This window comes from Rhododendron vialii, chromosome 12a, assembly GCF_030253575.1.
Source record: "Rhododendron vialii isolate Sample 1 chromosome 12a, ASM3025357v1".
NCBI classification, from domain to species: domain Eukaryota; kingdom Viridiplantae; phylum Streptophyta; class Magnoliopsida; order Ericales; family Ericaceae; genus Rhododendron; species Rhododendron vialii.
In genome coordinates this window covers 23,327,452-23,348,247 of record NC_080568.1, presented here as the reverse complement: position 1 = coordinate 23,348,247, position 20,796 = coordinate 23,327,452, and the positions used below count along the sequence as shown (strand labels likewise).

Below are 20,796 nucleotides of genomic sequence, written 5' to 3'. Positions count from 1 at the left end.
AAATTTAGGAACTTGGACACCACCCCTAGTACCCCATTATCAATTAGAGAGTTTTTTTTTCCATTCATAGCCACATGTCCGAGTCAGCTTACATGCATCTCGACTAATTTCGGAATACTGAAATTAGTAACCGAGCAAACCCTCTAGAGGTCCTAATGTTTGGAAGGTTTGGCTTTCATGAAATTCGAACACCTGACCTCATAAAAAACAAACACTTTTCTCAAGCTCACTTGGCCAAAACTCCCCCAGGTTAGACTTGTAGGCTTGTGCCATATTTTATTGTTTTTGTTCTCGGTCACTACAAAAAAGAAAAAAGAAAAAAAGAAGAAGAAGCAGATTCCACCGTTTATCTATCTTGTGATTTGTTGCAATTGTGGAACATTCCAAATCACTGGTATAGTATAATAAACAATTGGTGTAGCTTCAGTGATGGAAAGATTATCCTCGGATTCTGGGGAAGGAGGGTAAGATTTGCCTCCTTTCTAGCATCCATTATTTGGTTTGTAATGTTTTATTGTCTCGTAATCAACCTTCATTATGAGATATGCGATATACAATATTTTCTATTGATGCATGATTCATTGTCCCCGTACTAATTTACGTATTTCTCAACTAATTCTTAGGGATCAATTCTAACGCCATTAGCAAGAGTCCAATCATAGTTGAGACAAAGTGTTTTACGAATTAACCTCATATAAGAGTTGATAACAACTAGAACAAAATTTGAAAAAATTAGCGAACTCCTAAGTTTCAGTCTAATCAGGCCTTATCATGACCACCGAGAGAAAACCTTGCAATATGATAACAGAGAGAGAGAGAGTGTGTGAGTGTGTGTGTGTGTTATGTAGCGTTTCTAGAGAGAGAGGTCTGTGGCATTTGTGATATTGAAGAAGAATTTGGATACGTAGCGAGGTGGGAGAGAATATAATAATATTGGCAGACATGGGACACTGGGAAGGATGGGAAGGGCAGAGATTCCACTTTCCTTAATGGAGGAAAGGGATGGGGCACTATTCAATACTTTGTTAGTAAAATCTTGACCAAAGACTCCTTCCTCTGCATGCCCATTCTTCCCATGCCCTTCCTTCCTCCCATCAGATGTCTCTTGTAGCCATACACAATATTAATTAGAAACAATAATATATATTATCATTAATTAATTACTAAACTTAAGTATCAAGGTGACATTTTAATTAACGGAAATTCTAATCGCAAAAAAGATTTGCAGGGAACCACACAAGGAAAAACACATTTAGGCCCATTCCGGTTTCCACAAAAATCTAGAAAAATATCCATTATTTTTTAATATTATTTTATGGGGCTCTGTAAAAAATCAGCTCTAACGAACATCGGTAAGTATTACTTTTGAATTTGTAGGGCGAACTGCGAAACTACTCAGTTTGCCTCTATGAATCCAAAAGTAATACTTACCGATGTCCGTTGGAGCTGATTTTTTATAAGACCCCATAAAATAATATTCAAAAATTTATGAATATTTTTCTAAATTTTTTTGGGACCCGAAATGGGCCCAAACGCGTTTTTCCTTGCATGATTCCCAGCAAATCTTCCTTGCGAAGAGCAGGGCTCAACAATAATATTGTGCTTAAATGTGATTGCCGTATCATTAATCTACTAAGTTCTCAACAAAGGTGTTTTATTCTACAAGTAAGTGGAAAAACATAAAACATTGACAGTGTATACCACAATTCATATTCGTCTAATATGGAGGGGCCCCTCGCATGTATGGAACCTCACATTTAAGTGAAAAATGGCCCGTGCAAAGTAAATTCTTTTTAGAGAACAATACAAAGATATGTAGAAAACTTGCATGCAGACAATAGACCTTGTTCGGTTAAGGGTTTTGGATTCTAATCGTTATCTTATTTTTCTCTCTATCGCTCTTCAATCATTACTCTATTTCTCTCTATACTTATTATCAACTAAATCCAAATCTAAAATCTAAAAAAAAAACAGAGGTGACTAGAGAATGCTAGCTCGCATGGACCTTAGAAAAACATACTACGTACAACATGCAAACTTTCTGATGAGGGAATGTTTCAATGCAAAGTACAGACTCGAATGATACATACATAATTCGATAACTAAACGCTATTCTTGCTTTTTTGATCGGCTATTAATAACCGTAGTCGGATGTCATGTTTTGGGTATTATACCATATATATAACATGATCACCATTAATTATTAATGATAATATCACCATTGATATATAATATTTATTATCAAGATAACAAGTACTCCACGACTATCACCATCACCATCCCTATCACACAATAAATACAAGGCATAGGATATTCTGTTATTCGATCGGTAATTTGAAAGTTGAAACCCTCTCCTTTTGCTCACACATCACAGCGCGCATCAGACTTAATTTGCTCTCAACTCTCCATTTATTTCGATATTCAATACCTGCAGTATAACATAATAGAACGTAGGTCCCATTCTCTCTCTCTCTCTCTCTCTCTCTCTCTCTCTCTCTCTCTCTCTCTCTCTCTCTCTGAAATGGGGTTGTTTTACTAAGAAGAATGCAAAGAGAAAATACTACATTTTCCCATTACTACTGCTAAATGGGGTCTCAAATGAGTTGAATTACAAACGGTCAAAAAAGAGGATATAATTCCTGTTAAGGTTCTTTGGTGTCAGGGGCACTAGAAATAAATGTAAGCAGAAAGCACTGAGAGCTTCTTTTTACACACGTAACACGCCCGTACGTATTTGTGTGTATGTACGTATACGCACATCGGTATATATAGATGTTTATATACATAGAATAATAGTCAAAGGAAATTGATCAGAAGAACTTACGCGTATTCCGATCCAGACCCGTAATAGCTAGTCGTGGGCATGCTTTGACCCGATATCGTACTGTTTGGGTCATGAGATGTAATAGTCGCGTAGTATATCGGCCGGAATGCAATTTTGTTCACCCGCCTATAAAATGGGTGAACATTACCACTTTTTTATTGGTTTTTGTATATAGATGGCCTAGCTGTATACTTAACCATAGTTACATAGGAAAACAAAAGAAAAAAAAAATACCTGAATTTTTTTTTGAGATTCTATCGATGGTTATAAAAATTCGTATAAGAACGAATATATATATATATATATATATATATATATATATATATATATATATATATATATATATACACACACACACACACACATTTTATATCTAATGAGAGATCCCGCACGGGCTTTCCGTGCGGGGCTCCCCTTTCCCGATCGAATTGGGACGATCCAAGCCGCTCAAAGTGATCAAAACGTGATTTTAAGAGTATCAGCATGAAATCGGCAAAAAAAATGATCGGGAAGGACTTGATCCAAGCAGTTTTTTACTTCAACTTTTTGTTTTGTCCTTATTTTTAAAAAATTGCATTTGATAGTTTTGCGTGAATTTTTTATTATGTATTATTGGTTCATCTCAAGACTCTCAACAAGAGAAATAGAAAAAGTAAAATTATGATTTTTACCCAAATCATTTTACTAATTCATTCTCTACCTTATTTCTTCGCTAGCTTCTCCTGTTAATTACCAAACAGGAAAATCCTACGACGACTTGTTCTTTCTATTTCCATACTGAAGTTAGCTCTCCTTTCCGTTGATGTTTCTTTGTTAATCAGAAAAATCATCCAAAAATGATCTCCACGTTTTTGGCGTGGTTACTGATCCGTCTATTGTTGTTTCTTTGTTAATCAGGAAAAAAAAAAAAATGTTCAATCAATGTGTTGGCTTTTCAGAGGGGCCAATGTTGGTCCACAGATCAAGACTTGCACCTAATCTAAGTGTACGTACGCGGTACACAATCCAGCTGAGCTGCCGCACCAACAATATTGCTGTTTAATTTCCCTGTTAATTTGCAATTCTTGTTGTCATATATATATATATATTGCAATGTGATGATGAGATCCAACGTCATGTAATGGGCAATGCTAAGGACACGACAAAATAATCCGCAACTTAAAATGAGGAGTACTGCTTAAGATTCATTCAGAGTGTGGCCTGCAACCTGCTAAATTTGAGTCTACATCATGCGCATCACTTTGATCATGTTAAAATAGTGGATATGTATAGACTTTCCCTTATGAGGGTTTTGGGATTTTAATTAACTGACAATAACCAAACAAAATTTTTTATTTTTGAACAGCAAACAGAATTTTTTTAGTATAATCGAACAGTGTTATGTTAGAACATCAACCGAGTTGCAGTTTTAGTTTCCAAATGTACTGATATTTCAATGAATGAATTAGTGGAGTGGGAAATTTTGCTGGGACTGAAATGGGTGGTATATGTCAGAATGGGAAGAAAATAACGCCTTTGGGGCCCGATTGGATACAAGATGAGTTTTTTGGGGTATTATTTATGAAACGAGATAAAATAGTATGAAGTATTATTCATGGAAAATGGGTACACATTGATGTGACCTCTTTAGAGAGTGGATAAAAAAGCAGCTGGTTTGAATGAGGTATTAAAAAAAAAATTACTATTTGATTTGGATGAGAGATGAAATTGAAGGATAATGTTGTGTTGTAATCGAAATTGAGGCATAAGGTGGCGGGAGGGGGATGAGGAGGTCCTCATCCGCCCTTACTTAAATATGGACACCCTTTGAAGTGTCCATAGACCCCAAAACCTCCATAAATCATAGATCCCAACGGTGAGTTGGGATGAAATCATCCGGGTGTGAATTTTGTTGCCAAACCAAGGCAAAGGTGTCACATCACTTCCTCATCCGGGGTTCTAACTCATCCCTTTCATTTATTTGCATCCAATCGGGCCCTTAGGGTAGCAGAGAGAAAGATATGAAGAGAAAGGGTGTTCAAAAGTGTTAGATTTGTCCCACATCGCGAAATAAATAAGAGTACGTATATAGTACTACTGAGACTCTCAGAGGATCTACTCATGAGGTGTGTAGAAATATAAGGTTTGGTCATTCTGATAATTCATTATTTGGGTTGGGGAGAATTAATAGAAACTAGTTGAGGTGGTAGTTTTGAATGGAGGGTTGAACAAAAGGACCATTGGAAACTGGTCAAAAAAAATTGTGGGGTCCTCATGAAATCATCATGGCAGAATTTATAGCCTGATTAAATGGGTGAGAGTTAACTACTAATAAAGATTAATAGTAATGTTGTGAGATAAAAAAAAAAAAGTGGAAGATATATGCGAATCAAGTGGAGGGTGATTTAGTGTATGCGAGAGTGATCTCAGTTCGAGTTGATAGAGTAATATTAGTAGCTTATTTTAAAATTACCAAACCAGTTCGTGCTAACTATAATTAGAAAAACATGCAATTTTAATTTATTATTTCACCCTCACCATATGAGATGGAGTACTACTAAACGTACACATAATTTATGAGTACTTTTAATTCCTAAGTCATCATCAAATGATTTTTTGGTAGAATTTTAAAGGATGATTATGAGAGAGAGAGAGAGATCTAGAGAGAGAGAGAGTAGGGGTATAAATGTGAGATTATGTAGGTGAGGGGATTATAGCATATGTAGGCTTTCCCCTTTCTTTTCTTCAAAAACGAGCTAGGGAGATAATAGAGGAGTGAGAGAGAGAGAGAGAGAGAGTGAGTCATAGTAGTAGTGTCAAGGACTCATAACTCAAAAGGAGAGCAAGCAAGCAAAAATGGAAGAACAACTCAGCCCACTAGCTGTGACTCATCTCCTTCAGCACACCTTGAGAAGTCTGTGCATTCTTGACAATTCCCAATGGGTCTATGCTGTCTTTTGGAGGATCTTGCCCAGAAATTATCCACCACCCAAGTAAGAAACTAAACCAACTCCTCCCCTGGCCTCCTCTAGATCGATTAATTGCTTTACTTATGTTTTCACAATATATATACTGTTTTTCACAATTTCTTTTCAAAGAAACTACAACTTATATTTTTTAAAACATTACTTACTAGTATATTGGTTTTCTAGAGCTATAGATATATACATAGAAATCCATAAAATTCCTCAACCTCAACCTCCTCCTCCTCCTCCTCCTACTTTAGTTTTTTTCTTTTGAACTGAAACTACTATTATAGATGAGTTGATGTATCCTTTTCTGAGCATTTTGTGGCAATATTATCATCATCAATTCTTGTCTCTCTCCAACAGATGGGATAACCAAGGAGGGGCTTATGACAGGTCAAGAGGAAACAGGAGAAACTGGTATTTTGTTCTCTCTCTCTCTCTCTCTCTCTCTCTCTCTCTCTCTCTCTCTCTCTCTCTCTCTCATGGTGATACTCGATGTACTCTCTTTTGAATTTTTGTAAACTGACACGACAGGATATTGGTATGGGAAGATGGGTTTTGCAATTTCGCAGCCTCTACGGCCGAGATTGCGGCAGCCGGAGATGGCCCGGGCTCCTCCTCAGATTATGGAAGCTTTGAGTATCAAAATTACCAATTAGGACTCCAACCAGAGCTCTTCTTCAAGATGTCTCATGAAATCTATAACTATGGTGAAGGGTACGTAATATGAGTTAAAAAATATCTATTTTTCTACCCCTATTTATTTTAAGTTAGGTTTAGACTTCATATTTTTAAGAGCAAAAGGCAGCTGGTAAGTTTGATTTCAATTTAATTTGGTGGCAGTTTAATTGGGAAAGTAGCTGCAGATCACAGTCATAAGTGGATATATAAGGAACCAAATGAACAAGAGATCAATTTCTTGTCTTCTTGGCAAAACTCAGCGGACTCAGTAAGCAAATTCTCCAATCCATGTTTTTTTTTTTTTGTTTTTCGTAACAGAAGTATTCGATATTTCGCCCCGAGCAAAGTTTTAAATCGAGTGTCGGGAACGTAACGGGACCAGTGATACAGCCGTATATCAGACCGTGTCGGTTCATATATATAACGGTATCAAATATCCGAAATCCCGTTAAGAAAAACGGCAGATACTAGACATAACGGCCTTTATTTAATACAATGACCCTAAGTAATTTCCACCATGCTTAGAAACTCGGTGGTTCCACTGGGGTTCGAGATGTTAATGGGATTTGAATTCGTGACCTAAGTTTGTTGAGGCTGTTATGATTTATGAGCCATGACAGCTCCTCAACTTATTACTGGGCTAACCCTAATTCACTAATTGGTATTCTCCAATCCATATGCTCATATAAACTTGTGATTTTATGTCAATGGACCAAAATCTATTTAATTGTTTTTTTTTTATCGGCAAATCTATTTAATTGTTGCTTATTGAAATAAATTTTTCCAGCAACCTAGGACATGGGAGGCTCAGTTCCAGTCTGGAATTAAGGTAATACTATTAAATAAATAAATAAAAACTCCATTAATAATGTTGGATCAAGTTCACTGGCTAATGTCAAGAACTCATTACATGTATCTTGCAGACTATAGCCTTGATTGCCGTAAGAGAAGGTGTTGTTCAGTTAGGATCAGTTCATAAGGTTCTCTCTCTCTCTCTCTCTCTCTCTCTCTCTCTCTCTCTCTCTCTCTCTCTCTCTCTCTCTCTCTCTCTCTCTCTCTCTCTCTCTCTTACTTATGAGTCATGACTAGCTAGCGCTATCATCGTGCAAGTTTTTCTGTTGTCAAACTCTTGTGGCGTTTCTTTGAAGGTGATTGAGGACCTGAGCTATGTGGTGTTACTGAGGAAGAAGTTCAACTACATCGAAAGCATCCCAGGTGTGCTATTGCCACACCCATCCTCATCATCTTTCCCCTTCAAGATCGATGGATACAGCAACGCACCAGACCAACAACAATGGCACTTCCCATCCAATCACATCCTCCCGCCTCACCCGCCGACAACGGAAATTTTCTACGACCAGTACCATTTCAACTACCAACCCGCCATGAGAATAACTCCCTCCATGAGCAGCCTTGAAGCCCTCCTCTCGAAACTCCCCTCGGTTGTGCCGCCGCCGGCGTCCGCCTCCTATTGCGATGCGGCTCAGCCGCCGGTCCAGTACTTGTCGCCCGACAGGGATGTGGAGATGATTGGGATGGAGAAGGTGGCAAAGGAGGAGATTGATGTTGAGGAGGAGGAGGAGGAGGAGGGTAGAAATGACAAGGATCATGTGGGTGAGAGTAGCAGTTCCATGACTTCTTATTACCCTACTAGTCACCAACAATGGATTTTAAAAGGATGATTAATTAGTACTTTTGAACTTAAAAGATGCATGATTACTACCTAGCCAGCTTATTACATAGGAATAAATCACGGATTTGATTTCTAACGTTGTACTAGCTCGTAGTCTTAATGGTGGGTTGAGATTCGGCATTCCTTGTTTGTGAAATCACTTGAAGCTGGCTTAACTAGTATATATATATATATATATATGTCGAGGGGAAAAAAAATTTATACGTGTTCGAAGTTTCTGCTGGTAACCCATCCCGTCATGCGTTGGCTTAGATAAAAAATAAAAATAAAATTGGTTCTTACATTTGTTTAAGCTTCTCGCGCTAGTTTTGGTTCTCTTTTTTGCGAAATTAGTTTGACCCATCTCTGAACATTGGCCTTTTTTGCCAGCACGGATTAGTCAAATTATATTACTGTAATCCTCGGCCGATTCATCAAAAGAGTTTTAAATTTCCTCTTCAGCGAAGTCATTCAGTTCAGCTACATAGCCGTTGCGCCAAGATCCTGATTGTCGTGTTTTTGCCTTCATTGATGAAAAAATTATACACTTACAAATACGCTGAAAATTTTGATCCTGCTTTGGGATTTTGCAGCATTCACTCTTTACATAATGTAAACAGCAAAAGGAAAATGTGATGGTATCTGTGAATGTTAATTCCTGTTCGCAGTGTCCCCTTTCCTATTCAAACCTTCAGAAAGAGAGACGGGTTTCCTCTTTGAAATGACCATTATTTACATTGAACCACGAATGTACAACCAATTTCCTATTTTCCAACTTGGCGTACTATCGCAACTAAATCATGATACAACAAAGGGGCAGTTGAAAGTGAAGAGCTCCAAAATAATCCATGGTGGCACCATGCTCTGCTGCAAGCTTCTTTGTCAAAACGTCCGCTATCCATTGGCCTTCAGGAAAACAAAAAAATCAAGTTTAACAAGACTCAACTCAAACTCTTGTAACAGCTGAAGACAGACGGCACTGGATAGTGCTTGTAGTCGCCCCTTGCCGGGCCATGCATTAAAAGCAAACTTAGAATTAGTAGGTGATCAGATAATAATAAAAACTTGGAATTAGTAGCTGTATATACCTTTCATATCGACATGAACTTTTTGTATTTTAAACCAGGCCTTAATTATTTCCTTCCTTCCCAAAGTTCTACTACTGAATTAGAGTTTAATGGACCGGAGAAAGGCTGAGATAATACTCAGACATGATTTCAAAAAATCCCTCCAATACCAGCCAATATCCTAGATTAGCAACAGAGGACTCATCCATATTAAGTTTTCCAATATCCCCAACAAGGGGAGGATGCCATTTGACCGATAGAGTTAGGAGGGGGTTTGATAAAAGAAAAAGGGGAATCAAAGGCATAAAACAAGGAGGAAAGCTGGGCAGGAACAGCTAATTGTCCTGCATTATTAGTGACCTATAGATGAGTAGTGTTAAACTAGCTCATCAATACAAGAAGCAGAAAGCCAAGCAAGGTAGTTAGACCAAGCTCTGCCAAAGTAGAACTAGACTAGAAAAAGTTACTAGCTACAACTAAGCTCATTAATTCAGTCAAGCTTCCTTACTTAATGCATGGACCCCTATACAAAATTACGTAACCAAGTTATTCAACCTATTGGACTGGGTAATATAAGTTGCAGACTTCTTGTCTTGTAGTGAATTAAGCTGGAAAGGACGCTTAAAAAGGCCAAGGAAAATAAATATCAGCAGCAGCATACCCTTTTACTTTAATTGAGAGTCATAAAAAAGCCATGGATACAAAAATAAGTGAAAGAAAATCCACCTTCTACATGGTCTGGAAACAGTGATTAATGGCTTTTTTATAGGCAATAATTTTATGGTCTGGGTAATCAAGTGATTAATTTTTTTTTTGATAGGCAATAATCAAGTGATATATTCCCCAACTTTGAGATTATAACAATACTGGAAACTGTCTAAACGTTTGTTACTAGATCAGAAATGAGTGTAGTGATATTCTGATAAAATAGGAAAGGAAAACAGGTAACAATTTGTAAGGAGAAATCCAAAAAGATGGTCAAAATCCAGGTTTTGGTTACTTCCAGTTCAAAAGCTGAAACTTCGTCCCTGAATAATTCAAGCAGATTTTCCAAGCTATTATCAGTAATACCCACAATGTCTCTTAACACTCATGCATACCTGACAATGTTGCAAAACAAGAGGCATAAAATTTGAAAGGCCTGAACACTCATACTGCAAAATCCATAAATTGTTTATACAACATAATCAGGACAGCATTAACACATGAAGCAATGAAGAAAGGGAGATATAATCGGAGAATGATAGATTTTTGGATAATGCAACGTATTTCCACCAACATGCTTTTAAGTAGCAAGTCACTCTAACTCTGGTGCTCAATGGCTCCATCACAAGCTCTATGTGACAGTTGTGTATGTAGTGATAAACTCAACGATCCATACCGTACTTGGCATTGGGACGTCGATATGACGATATTAATTATTATATTTTTGTGTAAATCATCGACATTAATTATTACCCCTCAAGGTTTTCATTTTCTTTTCCCCAACAACCAATGTGTCTGAGCTTCTCGTATTTGCAAGGAGCGAAAGCTATAAATATACAAGTCATAGTCTGGAAAAACATAGGCAATCTCCAACAATGATAAACGAGAAAAACTAAGGTCAAACAAAGTTTTTGGATATCAATGGTTCTAAAGTTCTCTATGCAAAAGGAAATTCAATCTTTTTCTTCCGTGATGGAAAAAAAGGAAAATTAGAGATGCACTACATCAGCAAACAGAAATAAGAGAGGACACCTAATAAATAAGAATCGAGCCATCTGATACTTCAGACTAAGTGATATGAATGAGGTCAATCATCATGCAGTGCAAATCGTGATGAATGACGCTATCTTTGGAATTGATGCAGTGCAAATCGTGATGAATGACGCTATCTTTGGAAATGACTTCATCTATTTGGTCAAGAAGATAAGGAGTGGGGAGGCAAAATAAATTAATACTCCAATGGGAATCACCCCAGCAATTGGCTATAGCCATGAGTAAAAGCTGCCAGGAGTGGAAATCTAGAAGAATGACGCTATCTTTGCAAATGACTTCATCTATTTGGTCAAGATGAAAAGGTTAATGATCGGATAGCAGACTACCCACAGCAGGCTATTCCCGTTTTTCAACCATGAAGATGTCCATTTACGTATTTACACATAAAGATTCTATTTAGTTGAAATAGAGGTTATTAAAGATAGGGTCAGATCTCGATAAATGGCAAAAGCAAGAATTCAAAGAACTATTAACTGCTTACAAAGACGTATTTGCCTGGTCTTACGAGGATATGCCAGGGCTGGATACATCTATTGTAGAACATCATTTACCAACTGACCCGACAAAACCACCAGTCAAGCAAAAACTACGAAGACTCATGCCACAATGGAGTCTCAACTTAAAGAAGAAATTATGAAGCAATTCAACGTCGGATTCCTCCGAGTTGTCACCTACCCTGAATGGTTGGCTAATATTGTACCAGTCCCAAAACCGAATGGAAAAGTTCGAATGTGTATTGACTATCGAGACCTTAAGGCAAGCCCAAAGGACGATTTTCCACTACCGCATTTAGATATCCTCATAGATAACACTGCAGGGCATGAAATGTTTTCCTTCATGGATGGTTTTTTGGGATATAATCAGATCAGACTTGCAGAGAAAGATCCGGAAAAGACCGCCTTCATCGGTCCATGGGGAGTATGGTGTTACGTTGCCATGCCCTTCAGATTAAAAACGCAGGGGCAACTTATCAAAAAGCAATGGTCACGATCTTTCATGACATGATACATAAGGACATAGAAGTGTACGTTGACGTCTTGACGACATGATAGTAAAATCACACAAACGGCAGGTGCATCTCGTTAACCTTCAAAAAGTCTTTGAAAGATTACGAAAATACATGATGAAATTAAACCCTGCAAAATGTGCATTCGGCGTGACATAAGGCAAGTTGTTGGGATTCATAGTTCGTCACAGAGGTATTGAAATTGACCCCACCAAAATCAAGGCCATTATCAATATGCCTCCACCCCAAGGAGAAAGAGAAATTCGGTCATTCTTAGGTAAATTAAACTTTATTAGTAGGTTCATTTCCCAAATGACCGATATCTGTGAACCTGTTTTCAAGCTACTTCGGAAGAATGTGCCAAAAGTTTCGAACGAAGAATGTCCAAGAAGCATTTGAAAAGATCAAGTGATACCTATTAAACCCACTGATCTTAGTGTACCTAAGCTTGGCAAACCTCTCATTATGTATTTAACAGTCCTAGAAGGGTCGATGGGCTGTATGCTGGGGGGCCAATTACATGATAATAGAAGAAAACAACAAGCAATCTATTATCTCAGTAAAAAGTTTATCCCTTACGAAGTCAAATATTCGGCATTGGAAAAAACTTCTTGCTCTCTAGCCTGGGCCGCTCATAGACTACGACGCTACATGCTCTGTCACATTACATATATCATTTCTCAGATGGATCCACTACAATATATCTTTGAAAAACCGACCCTTTCAAGTAAAATCGCTCGTTGGCATATGATCCTTGCAGAATTTGACATCATCTTTACAACACAAAAATCCATTAAGGGGAGGGCCATTTCAGAATACCTAGCGGAAAATCCATTTGGAGATGATCAACCTATGAACCCACTTTTCCCAGACAAAGGAATTTTATTCTCTGAACCATGTGAGGATGAAGAAATTGAGAAACCTATGTGGAAAATGTATTTTGATGGAGCTGCTAATAGAAAAGGGGCTGGGGTTGGCGCTGTTCCAGTCTCTAAGCAGGAAACCATTTTCCTGCCGCAGCCAAGCTATTGTTCAAAGAAGGGAGCATCATCACTAATAACATAGCTGAATATGAAGCATGCATCCTAGGTTTGCAAATGCCCTTACAATACGAGGTTGGCGAGTTGGTGGTTTATGGCAATTCGGACTTGATTATTCAACAAAGCAATGAGACTTTCAAGACTAGGGATCCAAAGCTTTCTCCTTATCATTTGAAAGTCAAGGAGCTTCGACAAATGTTTGTCGATATTAAATTTGTGCATGTGCCAAGAACGGACAATTCCTTTGCAGATGCCCTGGCGACACTCGCCGCAGCTATCCAATTTGAAGAAGAAATCCCCGCCATTAAAATTGAACTGCGTCACATCCTAGCACACTGTGCCGCAGTTACAGCGGAATTGGATGGCCGACCATGGTTCTACGATCTTAAACGATATATGCAAGAGGGAGTTTATCCAGAAGGAATCACAGCCAATAACCGCAAAACTTTAAGAAGATTGTCTACCCATTTCTTCTTATGTGGGGAAATTCATGAGTGCGTAACGCCGATAATTCTTCCGTTACGTATCGTGTTATCATTGCATAATGTGCATAATGGACAGTAACAACCTTTAATAAACATTTCACTTACTGATACGTCAACAAAGTCTGTAGAATAACTTTTTCTCCACCTTATCTTCTTTTCTTAGACACCCCATGTTGTGCTACAGTAAGTATTTCATATCTTTGTGAAGTTAATGCTTCTTCATGTGCAAAAGTATGACTTGTGTATGTGTATTGTCCGGCTACTGTTATTAAATTGCTACATCAATATAGCAACAAATGTTAGCATTCGCTTTTTGTATTCTTGACTTATTTATTCTATTACCAATACAATTTTGTTGGATAGTGAGATTCTCACCCTCTATGAAAATATCAATATTTGTTGCCTTAAAATGTGATACTTAATCCAACCTTGCTTATAAAACAACTTGTAAGAGCAAAATATTGGTTAAAAACCTCTAAACAAAATTCGGCTTTTTGCAAGATATGGCAAGAACATTTGCCACATGGATTTTTACCATTTGCCAAAGCTCGAAAAAAATTCACAAGGTGTCTGATTCCTATTATATATCCAAACCAGAAACACAAATATTCTACATTAAACATATTTCATCTTCCTAAACATGGATGCAGCATGGCACCACTATAAGGTAGATAGGGAGTACTATGTATAGATTGCTTGATTGCTTGAAAACAACTTTTCCACTCATACTTATGATCGATTTAGTCACAATTTCTTGTAAACAACAAGTTCCTAGTAATGGAAAGGTGGAACATAATTTTTCTGGAAAAAAAATAAAAAAATAAAAACTGAATCACAGAGTGGAAAGGTGCAATCTGAAAAATGCAAGTATTAAAATAAATTAACTGACCTCTATATGAACGAACTCTACGGTCAAATATCAAACAGTGCCCTGGGCAGTTCAGTGCTAGTTCAAAATCTTGCCTCTCAATCTGTACACAAGCCACAATTATTAATTTGTAGCAGTACATTACAAAGCACTTACCCACTGAAACAGTAAAAATGAAGCCAAAAATCTAAATTTACTTATGCCAAAGGATAATATCCACTACATTCCTGAGTCTCATACAAACTAACATGCCTGTTACAATGGACAACAACTCCACACACAGAAAACACAAAAGTGTAAGAAGCAATAAGCAAATATACAAACTACTCATTCAAATGCCAAGGAAAGCTGTTGCAACCTAGATCATTTATCGTGGTTGTAACAACTAAATTGTTTTTGTGTCAAACGAAGAATCTAAATTTTCTGGTCTAATCTTTGGGGAAAACTGAAAATAGAATCATTGCATGAAGATTCTTCTGACTTCTTTCCATGGAATCAATTTCCTAGATACATGTGGAATCAATGTCCTAGATACATGTCAAGCACGCCATGTACCCTGGCTGTGTTCTGTGCTTGGAAAGTGAGGAATCCCTCCAACACCTATTTTTTGAGTGCAGTTTCTCAAGCAGAATTTGGGAGGCTATCCTGAGCAGGTTTCAAATTCGAAGAAGGGCAGAAGCTTGGGACAGAATTAAACTAGGCTGTTGGTTTTTGCAAAGGCAAAACCTTTGAATCACTTTTGTTCAAGTTGGTGTTGGCTGCAGGAGTTTACCACCTCTGGATTGAAAGGAATTCTCAAACTTTTGGAGGCAAACAAAGACTATTAGGGCACTGTACCCGCCTAGTGGGCCTGACCATTCGAAGACAAAGGATGTGAGCAATTGAAGCCACTATAATCTGTTAACACCTTCAGGTAAGGGAGGACTAGCCCTAAGGACTAGTGGCTTTAGGGCCCTGTACCCGCCTCTCGCTTCCCTCACCGACCACCTTTCCTTTTCGTGTTTTCCTTAATATAGCTACTACCTTTATGTTCTTAATTTGACATGATACTGCAGTTTGTTTATAATGCATGTCCTGAGATCAATGAGTTAAGAGTATTGCTCTGTTTGTCATAGCTACTTTTATATGTTTGATACTGTTAAAATTAGTTGATTTGACCAATTTTGAGTGCCAGGCTCTAACGGTGATGAACGGTTTGGAGAAGAGGAGAGAGAAAAAGGGATGGTGGTGGTGGTATTAGTTTTGAAAGATGAGAAGAAACTGAAAGGAAGAAAGACAGATGTTGAAGGTAGAGAAGACAGAAAAGTAAGAGATGAATTGTGAGGATGGAGAGATCGCTGCTTTTGGTGATTGTCGTTCAAAGGAGGGCAAAATTAGTATCTTCGTGGATAAATAACGTCATTTTTTTCCGATCAACAAAGTTAATGGTTCTAACAGTATGGCTACAAATGTCAGACAATCGTTAGATACATAGTAGCACCTTGTAATTTTGTCAACCAAATCGAGTCATTGTAACAAGCCCAAACCTCAAAGAGGTCACTGTAAAAAGAATTGTGAAAAACATCAAGTTTCCAAAATCTATGTCGAGCTTAAATATCCATCCCTAGACACACTTGTTTATGTGACCAACAGCACTTGCGTTAATACATAGAGACCAAGATAAAGGCGATGAAAATCATGAACAATCAGCATTACCTTCAATCGTTTGTGATCAGGATAAGATATCCATAAACTCTTTGTACTTTCACCATCTTTATTTCCTCTCGAATATGCAGATGAACCTAAAGATTAGAATTTAGACAACAAAGATGGAATACATGCAAAAACCAAAGCACAAACCTTTAAACACGCAATGCTTATACAAAAGATGTATTTGGAATATGAAGTCCATGGCACATCACCCAAGGGGCCACATCTGTATAGGGCGGTAGTTTCTCTTCAGCTAATTCATCAAGATTTGAACCTGATTAAGGAAAAAGACAAACAAGAGCACAAGATACAATGTCACAAACTAAAAATAGATTAACTCACTCAATAGGTCATATGCTTCAGGTGATATAAATTCACCTTAAATGTACTATGATATACAATCCCAAGAGCCTGCTCCCATGTAACTTAATACACTCGAGAGGCTGCTTTTCTTGATTAGAAAGGATAAGGCTAATGCATTTCGCCATACATTTATCATATTGTAATACGCCTATATCAGGAAATATAGAAGAACATACTTCACAACACATTTATGCCTATGCCCATTTATTACAATTCAAACCATAAGCCAGGACCATCCCAGAGTGCTACTAATAGTATATCCAACAACTCAATGATTCTAATACCTGAGTATCTATCTATTGCTGGGTGCGGCATAAGATCGTTAAATTACTGTGTATGCATGCGCATGTGACAGAGAAACTTATCATGATTCATGAGTACATAAAGAAAAAGGCAAACTCTCTTCAAGTTCACAAGAACAAGTTCCCTCTGCTAGTTTTTTCATGCAATTTCCCCATTACAAAGTCATCGCCAGATATAAGAAAACTTGCTAGAGGAAGTAAACAGCAACAAAAGAAGCACCAGGAGTAAGACTTGGCCTATACTGATCTTCAACGCCAAGTCAGAGCTTTAGCGATCAAGCAATTTTTAACAGGGTCGTAATCCGTATTTCGCAAGCAACATTAAAGAAATAGGTTTCAGTATCATACAAACTCAAAGCATCTCGGAATTCAACATGTATTACACCACACAATCAATTAATCTTCAAACTCTTCCACTCCCATGGCCCCAGAGTAGCTTTCATCATCTCCATGGCCCGTTTGCCAATATTGCTTATTTGCTTATTTTGCGCCTGGATCAAAGACACAGGCTAATAAGCAAGATTACCGAAGGAGCCCTCAGTTATGGTATCCAACGCTCATCAAATGATTACTCCATATAACATGTTCTCATAGAACCCCAGAAAAGGGAAGGTTGCAAACCAGAGGCAGATACAAAAGCCAAGAGGTATTGAAGATGCTTCATGCACGTGATTAAGCTTGAGCTGTATCTCTAAACTCAGTGGATCACTGGCTTGGGCATCAAAACAAAGGAAAGCAATTTCAAATGGATGCCCACGGTAGTATATGACAATGTCCCGCTAATTGTTTCTCCTAAGCTAAAGGTAGGATGAAAATCTCACATATCTTGCATGGAATTGGTTAAGCATGTCAGACATGTGAATCTTACGCTCTCAGACTTTGGTGTCAATGCTTATAGTTCTGAAATCTTAGGAAAGAGAACTCCCTCATGCTTAACTAAAGGATGTCCCCAACATCCTTAGACTCATCATAGCGGGAGATCCTTTTAAATTCCATTAATATTTAAGAGCAATGATACGGAACCAAACGAACAAGGGGGGTCATAGTCTACGACCCCTATGGTAAACTTTGAAGCATGTTTAACCAGTTATGGAAACTTTTACAGATCCAACCACAGCCTTGAAACTTTACAAGAAGACAGACTTACAGAAACACTACAATGTTGAAAGAACTCCACTAACTTGTTTTTGACGGAGAAATTCAAAAAGAATCCCATGCAGTAATTGGCCATCCAAAAGCCTCCCAACTTAAACTTTCTAAGGTAGTTGCAAAACACACATGAAACGAAAATCCCATTATAACCTAATTATTATGGTAACTTAGAAACGAACTTCTATGGCTAGTAATTGTAAGATGAACTATCCCTGGCAACCTAATTCTAAATGGATATCTAATCAATAGCAAGTGGGGTGCCAGTGCAGTTGGCAGTCCAGGTAAGATAAGAGAGAAGCAGTCGTTCCAATCAAGCAAGCACAGAAGTCATTCCAATGATTGCAGTGCCAGCCCTCAAAGCAAGAAGTCTATTGGGTTGAAGCGGTAGTAGGATTCAAGGGGATAGCAAACCCTAAGCCAAATAATAAACCTTCTCAGGTTTCGCGTAAAGAATATAGGAGAAAGGTTGCTCCCGATTCTATTCCATTGACTGATGCCCGCTTCGATCTCTTCCTTTACCTCCGATCCTAAATCATACAAAGGGAGAAAGAGAACTTTATCTTCAGTCTTTTGTGTTCATTCCCCACGCATGAGGTTTAGGGTTCAAGTCCCACCCTCCCCCCTTAACCCCCTTACTAACTTGCCTTTATTCTCCACCGTCTGGCAAAAAAAATAAAAAAAATTTAATCAAGAAGCAAAATTACCATAACTCTTATATATTAAAGAAAGCACAAAAAGAGCATTCAGCTGGATTACAAACAATTCTTCGAAATCGTCGTAAAGCTCATCGCGGCGCTGATCACGAGTTTACGGGCTCGATTGTCACAGAACGGATTGCATTAGGTTTCCTCCTATCCTCCAATTTCCTTTGTAGAGCACACAAAACAGCACCCGTACTCCTGCATGCACTGTAAGTTCAAGTTTCGACCACAAAACCAAATGGATCATTTTAAATCCAGTCCAATTGTACAACTATGAAATTAATCGAGTAGCGAAGAAAGCTTATACCTGCCCTAGAATGCCATAACGTGTCGCGCCATTCATCACTGTCAAATACGAGTAAATTTGAGGTCCAACAGATTCCATCGACGAGAAATACCAGCGCATTAGGCGCCAAACCCTTAGAAATCTCATCGGCGAGCACGGCGGCAATGAACCGATGACGCCGCAAGAGTTTGTGTTTAGTTTTTTTGAAAAATGTCTCCCTAACTTCAAATTTTTTCAGTTTGAACCTCGAATTTTACTGTATAAATAAAACAGAGCGAAGAAATGTCTACAAAACCGGTTACCAAAAAACAAAAAATTTTGTCTACAAAACAACATCCACGACCGTTTTGATCATATTTTTTCATATTAACATCGTAGTGTCGGATCGGCTCAATTTGGAACCCATGGAAAGAAAAAAGAAAGAATGTTTAAAAAATTATCCCCCCCTATTGCTTGGTTGGAAGAGAAATAAAAAATAAAATAAAAATTTCAAATTTAATGAATTGTAAAATCTTACCGTCCATTTTTCTCTCATTTTCTTTCTCGTTTCTTTTCATTTCCTTGAGTTCCGAACAGAGTTAAGTTTTTTTAAACTATACCAAGAATATTGAATCAATTCTACCTTCTCTCTCTTTTACTACTTTTTAACTTTTTAGGTGATGTATCTTTATTTAAATAAATAAATGTGTTCTTTTTTATAATAAAAAATAAGAAAACGTCTCATAACGTACCTGGCATTATGTATAGAATCTATAGATTGGATTGTATTTGTTGGATAAAATAATCAGCTAGAGCGGACAGTTTATACATTTATTTCGTCAGACACTATCTAATTGGAATTCGTTTTGAGTAACACCCTTTTAAATGCCAAATCAAATACTACTAGTATTATTTGTTGCTTCAGATTTCAGTTATTTTGTTTTTTGTGCTTGAACTTCTTATCTTTTGCGGCAATTATCATTTTCTACTGTGAAAATAGTGTTTGAAGGGTTTTTTTTTGGAAAAAGCAAAACAATTTTATTAATCTTTGACGAGGAAACAAAGATTAAATAGATTTCGGGCACACCGACGGTAAAAAATGCCACCAGAGAACCAACACCAAAAGATGGTAGGAGACTAACCGAAACAACACACCTGAAAACAAGAAAAACATCATGGTGAGGTAGTCGTATGTTTTGGGTTTGGCCGGTGCGGCTTCCCGCCGAGCTTTGCTGCTGGGCGGCTTGGTAATCGCCTAACGGTTTGGTCGAAGCCTCACATCAGATCTCGAATGTTTCAGCTTATCAGATGTTCCTCCAGCGGTGACCAGTGGTGGCGTGGGGTGTTGTTCTTTTGGAGGTGTTGTCTGGTGTGGTGGTGGTGGCCGGTAGTCTGATTGATGATGGCGGCAGTGGCTAAATGGGTGGCTGTGGGTGGAAGATGCTACAGTCGTTAGGTTTTGGGTTTTGGGCTTCTTGATGTTGGGCCAGTTATTTGGGCCTTTTTGTGCTTTACTTGTAATAATCTAAGGTGGGTCGACCTTTGGGTGTGGACTTAATTTACTGTTGTATTTAGATTTTTCAGCCCCAAGTGTTTGGGCTTTGCCCTTTAGGTGTATATCCAACTTTTGGTTGGATTCCTCCTCCCATTTTTTCTTTAATAAAATTTATTTTGCTGATCAAAAAAGAAAAAGAAAAAAAAACAAGAAAAACATCTAAAAGCACCACTCCGCAATGTAACACCACAAGAACCATAGAAACTACCTAAAAGAGCAAGCAAGCACCTAAACCTAAACCGTATCCTTCAAATATATTCTCGTGTGGAAAGCTACTAAACCCTTGGGGCTAGAATGGAAGTTCATACTTGTCATGTATGCAAGTAGAACCCATTTATAATTTTGGTTTTGTTGACATCTTGGAAATTTTTTTATTCTTTTTGACATGCAAGAAGTGTTAATTGTAAGTTGCTGTTAGTT

At 37.8% G+C, this 20,796-nt stretch overlaps 2 protein-coding genes across 13 annotated transcripts; one reads left to right on the top strand and one right to left on the bottom strand.

The window, feature by feature from the left end:
- The first annotated feature begins 5,377 nt into the window (after nt 1–5,377).
- Nucleotides 5,378–8,438, top strand: LOC131311668 (protein RICE SALT SENSITIVE 3-like). The gene is made up of 7 exons (XM_058339209.1): nt 5,378–5,796; nt 6,136–6,189; nt 6,307–6,489; nt 6,616–6,721; nt 7,241–7,282; nt 7,377–7,433; nt 7,602–8,438. Exons 1-7 carry the CDS (start codon nt 5,660–5,662, stop codon nt 8,133–8,135), a joined length of 1,113 nt encoding a protein of 370 aa, XP_058195192.1. The 5' UTR covers nt 5,378–5,659; the 3' UTR covers nt 8,136–8,438.
- A 198-nt stretch (nt 8,439–8,636) lies between these two features.
- LOC131311362 (uncharacterized) lies at nt 8,637–19,202 on the bottom strand. Of its 12 annotated transcripts, none has more exons than XM_058338794.1 (6): nt 18,616–18,763; nt 16,189–16,312; nt 16,045–16,130; nt 14,371–14,452; nt 10,293–10,346; nt 8,681–9,031 (listed from the first exon to the last, which is right to left on the bottom strand). In XM_058338794.1, the coding sequence occupies exons 2-5, from the start codon at nt 16,238–16,240 to the stop codon at nt 10,342–10,344; spliced, it is 225 nt and encodes a 74-aa protein (XP_058194777.1). In that variant the 5' UTR covers nt 16,241–16,312; nt 18,616–18,763; the 3' UTR covers nt 8,681–9,031; nt 10,293–10,341. The 12 variants fall into 12 exon arrangements, with proteins under 12 accessions (XP_058194775.1, XP_058194774.1, XP_058194777.1 ...); XM_058338790.1 differs by lacking the exons at nt 8,681–9,031; nt 10,293–10,346 and adding exons at nt 10,353–10,577; nt 10,651–10,723; XM_058338782.1 differs by lacking the exons at nt 8,681–9,031; nt 10,293–10,346 and adding exons at nt 13,484–14,282; nt 18,864–19,182 and having other exon boundaries at nt 18,616–18,754.
- Nucleotides 19,203–20,796: the final 1,594 nt, after the last annotated feature.

Bases quoted from the DNA above. Each gene is read 5' to 3' on its own strand.
- LOC131311668 (XM_058339209.1), top strand. From the start codon at position 5,660: ATGGAAGAACAACTCAGCCCACTAGCTGTGACTCATCTCCTTCAGCAC. The intron at 5,797-6,135 runs GTAAGAAACTAA...TCTCTCCAACAG, and splicing joins AGAAATTATCCACCACCCAA to ATGGGATAACCAAGGAGGGG. The intron at 6,722-7,240 runs GTAAGCAAATTC...AAATTTTTCCAG, and splicing joins GGCAAAACTCAGCGGACTCA to CAACCTAGGACATGGGAGGC.
- LOC131311362 (XM_058338782.1), bottom strand. From the start codon at position 16,240: ATGGACTTCATATTCCAAATACATCTTTTGTATAAGCATTGCGTGTTT. The intron at 16,131-16,188 runs GTTTGTGCTTTG...TCTAATCTTTAG, and splicing joins TAAGCATTGCGTGTTTAAAG to GTTCATCTGCATATTCGAGA. The intron at 14,283-14,370 runs GTCAGTTAATTT...TTTTTTTTCCAG, and splicing joins TAGAGTTCGTTCATATAGAG to AAAAATTATGTTCCACCTTT.